Raw genomic sequence first — 6,000 nt, forward strand, 5'->3', positions numbered from 1 at the left:
TCATTAGTGAAAATATAAAATGTAAGAGTTTTCCCAAAATTCTTGCTTTAATGGTGGATTCTGGGGAATGGTATAAATATGAAAAAATAGTAGCACAAGGGAAAAAGAGGTCACAAAACGTTTGGGAGAAGTGGGTTGGAATGGATTTGAATCTTGTTTCTGTCTTCCAGAATATTTAACACTCTAGCTGTAGTGTCACAGTGCAAAACACAATGCATTTAGTCCCAGAGAGATTTGCTGCCTTGTAATACAAACAAACACTTCACCCATCCTCACATGGCATTAAAGAGAAGCTCTTAAGTTTTTTTTCACAAACAGTGCCCAACTTTTAAAATACTCAGCATTTTTAGTGTGGTGTTCAGGATTTTTCAGGTGTTAATCTAGTTTAAAAACTGTGTAGCTGATGTGAATGGAGATGAAGGTATCAGGCTATTTGAAAACGAATAAATTGTCAGGTAATTCAAAGCAGCAGTTGATGTGTGTGTAGGGGGGAAGTTTGCTATTTTAATTATCAGGGTTTCTTACATGAAGATTGCCTTTTACTATTTAGAGAAATAGAAACTGAGTACACACTATTAAATATTTTTATTTCTTGTCCATATTAATTAAACCATACCTGTTTACTTTCCTGTTTATTAGAGAATCATAGAATTACCACTTACTCCTTTCAATATAAAAAGAAAACAAGTGATGCATCTTAAAAATCAACAGAATTATTGAACAGTTTGTGCTTGCATGGGTGTTTTTTTAAAAAAAAACAAACCCAAACCTGTCACCTAATTAAAGGAGAGTCAGAAGGAACAGAACACATTTCACACATTTGTAGGACTGGCCCTCAGGCAATGAAACAAAGCACTTCCTTGTAACCCCCAGTGGTGAGCATTTGATGCTGTCTCACTTTGAAAGTGACATTCTAGCAGTTTGATCCTTCCACATAGAAAATTACGCTTGAATTGTAATGCAGCTTTATTGTCACTTGCAATGAATTCTATTTTAACATACCTTGAACAGAAATTAACCCTGGGGGAGAGACTACTGAATCAGAATGGAGGGTGTTTATTCTACAGGTTCCACTGTTATGCAACAGATATTTTAAAAATGGGAAAACCCAAATTGGCTTTTCTGGCAACCAGAGAATTGTTTTTTAAAGACTTGACTGAAATGTTATGATGTGCAACTGTTCCCTGAAGTACAGGAATCTGAAACAGCACTGAGTCTGTATTCTGAAACAGTAGCAAAGACACCTTCATCCTTAGAGGGTCTGTGATCATAGAGTTGTAGGGGTTGGAAGGGACCTGGAGAGATCACGGGGTCCAACCCCCCTGCCAAAGCAGCTCCCCAGCTCATATTGCACAGACAGGCGTCCAGATGGGGCTGGAATCTCTCCAGAGATGGAGACTCCACCACCTCCCTGGGCAGCCTGTCCCAGGGCTCTGGCACCCTCACTGGGGAAAAGTTCTTCCCCATGTTGGTGTGGAACTCCCTGTGCTCCAACTTGCAGCCATTGCCCCTTGTCCTGTCTCCACAGACACTGAAAAGGGGCTGCCCATTCCCCCTGCAACCCATACTTAAGATATTTATAATTAATAAGGTCCCCCCTTAGTCTTCTTTTCTCAAGACAGAACAGCCCCAGCTCACTCAGCCTTCCTTCACAGGGGAGATGCTCCAGGCCCTTCATCATCTTTGTAGCCTCCTCTGGACTCTCTCCAGGAGATCCCTGTCTTTTTTATCCCAGGGAGCCCAGAACTGGACACAACACTCCAGGTGGGGCCTGACCAGGGCAGAGTAGAGTGGGAGGATCCCCTCCTGTGACCTGCTGGCCACACTCCTCCTGATGCCCCCCAGGATCCCATTGTCTCTCTCAGCCCCCAGGGCACACTGCTGGCTCATGGCCAACCTGTCATCACCCAGGACCCCCAGGTCCTTCTCCACAGAGCTCTTCTCCAGCAGCTCATCCCCCAGCCTGTCCTGATTCCAGCAGTTATTCCTCCCCAGGTGCCAGAATCTCCACTTGCTTTTGTTGACCCTCATCTGGTTTCTCCCTGCCCAGCTCTCCAGCCTGTCCAGGTCTCTCTGGATGGCAGCGCAGTGATGTCACAGTGTTTGCTCTGTTTGCTCTGTGCTAAGGTGGGCGTGTTGTCTGTATCCTGTTCCAGAGGTGTCTGACATGATGAGACTCATTCAGAGAACAGGAACCTTCCCACATTGAGTAGCTGTCAGGATTGTGGTCTTAAAATATAAAATCTGGCCAAGAGCAATGTACTTGGCTTTTGTAAAATACCAAATACAAATTCCAGCACACACACAAAAACAGCCCACCCCACCCACCAAAGATTACACTAAAAGCTTCCACAAAATATAAGGAGAAAGAAATTATAGGGATTTATATCTTAAGGTCAACCCCCTCAGTAATAGTTATGGTTCAAAGTAAGAGTTACAACAGTTATCAGAGCAGATCTCGTTCTTCAAGGTGATCAGAACACCAGTGTTTTGTCTGTAGCTCAATAAGAAGCTGATTGATTTGCAAACAGCAAAAAAACCCAATTGGTCTCAGGCATCTAAAAACTGTTTCTATCCAGAGTAAATTGTAGTAAATTCTTCCACTTTTTGGAACCAAAATATTCATCAAATTTTTTTCAAAAGCCTTGAAGGAGGTGGGCTCCCCATGATTTTCTCCAGGGGAACTTTTGAAAATAAACACTCTGTGGTTTGAATATCAAAATGAAAAATATGTGTGTATTCAGATTTCTGAATGATAAATTCCTTTTGCCTAATTTTATGTCTGGAGCATGTAGGGACCTTCATTAAGACTGCAGCACACAGAATTCATTAACATGGCCAGAAGTAGGTGATGTGTGTGGTATTCAAATCAGTGACTCAGCATCCAAATCACTCAGTTTTCTTCTTGTGTTTTACACCTGGAAAAAAACAGAGTGTGTGCCTTTCATGCACTTCTCTGCAAAAACAATGTCCAAAGGTAGTGATTCTAACCAGGGGGCACTACAAGTGAGCCTCCTTTATATGGTGCTGTGCTTACATGCCAGGGAACTCTCACAAGGAAACATGCTTGGTGCATCAAGCTGCATCATGTGGCATCATGTGGTAATTCTGCCTCTTGATACAAGCCAGTAAAGCATAACATTATGAAACTTCCTAATTACTGGCCTCATCAGGCTCCCACATCACACTGGCAGTGCTGGCCACTCTCATTAAGAGGAGGAGTGAGAGATGATTGCTTAAAATCATTTAGTCATTACTGAACCAAAACAGCCTGTTTAAAGAGATGGAATACATACTACACTGGGATGGAGACCATTTCACCCTGAGAAACAGGGAGTATTTAGCATCAGAATACTTCTCAGCATGATGGCTGCAGTGTGAGTGAAGACTCAACTATTGATTGATTTAATGGAAAATGGTGTAAAAACCCCCTTGTCACTGAACTGTCTGGTTTGTCTGTGCCACGTTGCTTTGTGACAGAGGCCACTGGTTGTAAAATTCCCTTTCAGCACTGAGTACTAGTGGGTTTAACTTGTTTTTCCACCCTAGGCACGGCCAATGGACTACCCCAAAGGCTACCTTTCCCACCAGATCCCAGTGTCGTTCCACAAGCATTGGAATATCGATCCAGTGAAGGTGTATTTCACGTGGCTGGCACCAAACACAGAAGAGTCACTTAGTGGAAAGAAAGTGGGATATAACAGGGAAGATTTATAACCAGGAGAAGAATTTGTGTGGATTGATGTACCTGCAGAGGAGACACAGTCAGTACTGTGATTTGGTTTTTTGTCCTTCTCATGTTGTTCATCTGTTCATGGCATAGAAGACAATGGTTTGTTCCTGCTTGTTACATCCCTTCAGAGCAATGGAAGAAAGCACCTAAATTCACTGTTGGATTCCTTGTTACACCTGGTTTCTTTCCAAATTTGGGGGGCTTTGTGTATGAATGGACTTGACACACATTTAAAAAGCCTCGTACAAGATTATCTGTGTTCTGGTTTGGCCTCTGAGTCAGCATCAACCCACATCTCCTTCCTTTGTTCTCTCAAAAGCTGCAATGATGTATTTGGGAGCCTAATACTGAACATGTGTCGAGCCAGAGAGTGAACACAACCTCTCATGGACCTACAGAGAACAGCTCTCTCATGGACCTACAGAGAACAGTTCTCTCATGGACCTCCAGAGAACAGCTCTCTCATGGACCTACAGAGAACAGCTCTCATGGACCTCCAGAGAACAGTTCTCTCAGCTGTTCTGGATCAGGTTTTTGAGGAGACAGGATGTTTCTGTGGCCAGGAGCTGGGCTGTGTTCCTGTCCACTCATTTCAGAGTTGGAGGTATCCAGGTCCCTGGAACAGACGGACCAAGCCTGAGCCACTCTTGTACCTCTGAAGTTCATTCACATTGGTGAGGAATGCCCAGTTCAAATCCCAAAACAACCCCCCCACACTCCCAGTTTAAGGACAGGGATTTCTCAGGTGGCCACGCGAGGTCACTGCGGCTCCTTTAGAAGCCCCAGGTCCCCGCGGATCTCTGGGGTGAGCAGAAACGTGAAGCTTGGGGAGGGGGTTGCAGCACCAACACCTCAGCATTTCCCATGCCTGTGCTTCCACAACAGAGGGCTGCCAGCTTTAACGTTTGGAAGGGCCCCTAATTTATATCAATCAGCAAGATAAGTAATTTTGTGCATAAACCATGGGAAGAGTGATTCATATTTAAATGTACCCCATTTTTGTTTTCTTTGAGGAATTCAGTTTTGTAAAAATGTTTGTACAAAAACTGGCTTTAGTATGTCCTGGACTAATTTTTATACTGTAGAACAGCTCCTTTTAAGATGACAGTATAGGGCACTTGTATGCTGTTCTTGGACTTTGCTTGCTATATTGTAACCAAATACAGGGTCTTAAAGCCATACTGCTCAAGTAATTTGTGGTTGTTGCTTTTTTTTTTTCCCCCTTTTTTTTTTCCTTTTTCTCCCCCCCCCCTTTTATTTTAGCAAGTTGAAAATGGATTCCACTCCAAAGGAATGCACTGCTTGCTCTGAAGTCCAAGTAGGGGAGCCACTGATTCCTGTTTCAGTAATGACTGAAGTGGTATAAACGTCTGTGAATGTAGCTTGTGGGATTTTTAACATTTGGATAGCAAGCACATGCTCATAAGGCATTTGAATTCTGATTAAATAGGAGCAATCCACGTTATGGCATTTTTCCTCCCACTATCAGTGCCTTAAACAGTAGACATTTTACTGATGCCAGGGCTATGTTCTCTGGTACCATGGGTGAATTGTTAATTATGTTTACTGTTTATAACTGTGAGAGCTGAAAGCTGAATAAAAGCATTCTTGTTTACCCTTTTGTGCCTTCTTCCTCTTTACAAACGGAGTACAGGGTTATTAAGCACCCATGCTCTCCCCTGTCACACATGGAATGGAAAGAAAAGGTGCTGAAATAACACAACAAGAACAACCACAAGCAATGTTACAACCCAAGTTCTCATCCCTCCTTGCCATTTACTCTTGAAATTCCTCTTGAGTGTGGCAGTTGTGGCCCATGGTCAAAGACACAGGGTCTGGGCCAGGCAGGCTTTGGATGATACATTGGGTTCCAGCTGGGACAGCCTCCAGATGAAGGCTGAATCTGTTCATAGTAAAGCCCATCAAGGTCCTCATAGGACTTAATGTCTTCAGTCCTAGTTCTACAAGTATGGCTCAGTGCACTGGGGTAGGCCTTCCTGAGAAGCAGAGTGGGAGCTCTGCTCCAGGCAAGGAGCTTCTATTCCTCCTGCACTGCAGTCTGTGGCCTCATCCTGCCCATTCGTGTGACTCTGCTGAGAAGTTAGAGCCACAGAATCACAAGGTTGGAAAAGACCTTTAGGATCATCGCGTCCAACCGTTAACATTGCACTGCCAAGTCCAAACACTGAGCACCACAGAATCACAGGGCTTGGAAGGGACCTGGAGAGATCATGGGGTCCAACCCCCCTGCCAAAGCAGCTCCCCAG

The 6,000-nt window shown here is 43.9% G+C and overlaps 1 protein-coding gene across 1 annotated transcript in view; it reads left to right on the top strand.

The window, feature by feature from the left end:
• B3GLCT (beta 3-glucosyltransferase) overlaps positions 1-3,717 on the top strand; it is a gene marked incomplete at both ends in the record, with an annotated part of 62,297 nt that extends 58,580 nt beyond the window's left edge. The window contains one exon of the mRNA XM_084280288.1: positions 3,550-3,717. Within this exon, the coding sequence (XP_084136414.1) occupies positions 3,550-3,717 (168 nt within the window). The remainder of the gene's footprint in view (positions 1-3,549) is intronic.
• Positions 3,718-6,000: the final 2,283 nt, after the last annotated feature.

The sequence above is a fragment of the Gallinula chloropus genome, assembly GCF_964237585.1.
Source record: "Gallinula chloropus genome assembly, chromosome: 1".
NCBI classification, from domain to species: Eukaryota; Metazoa; Chordata; class Aves; order Gruiformes; family Rallidae; genus Gallinula; species Gallinula chloropus.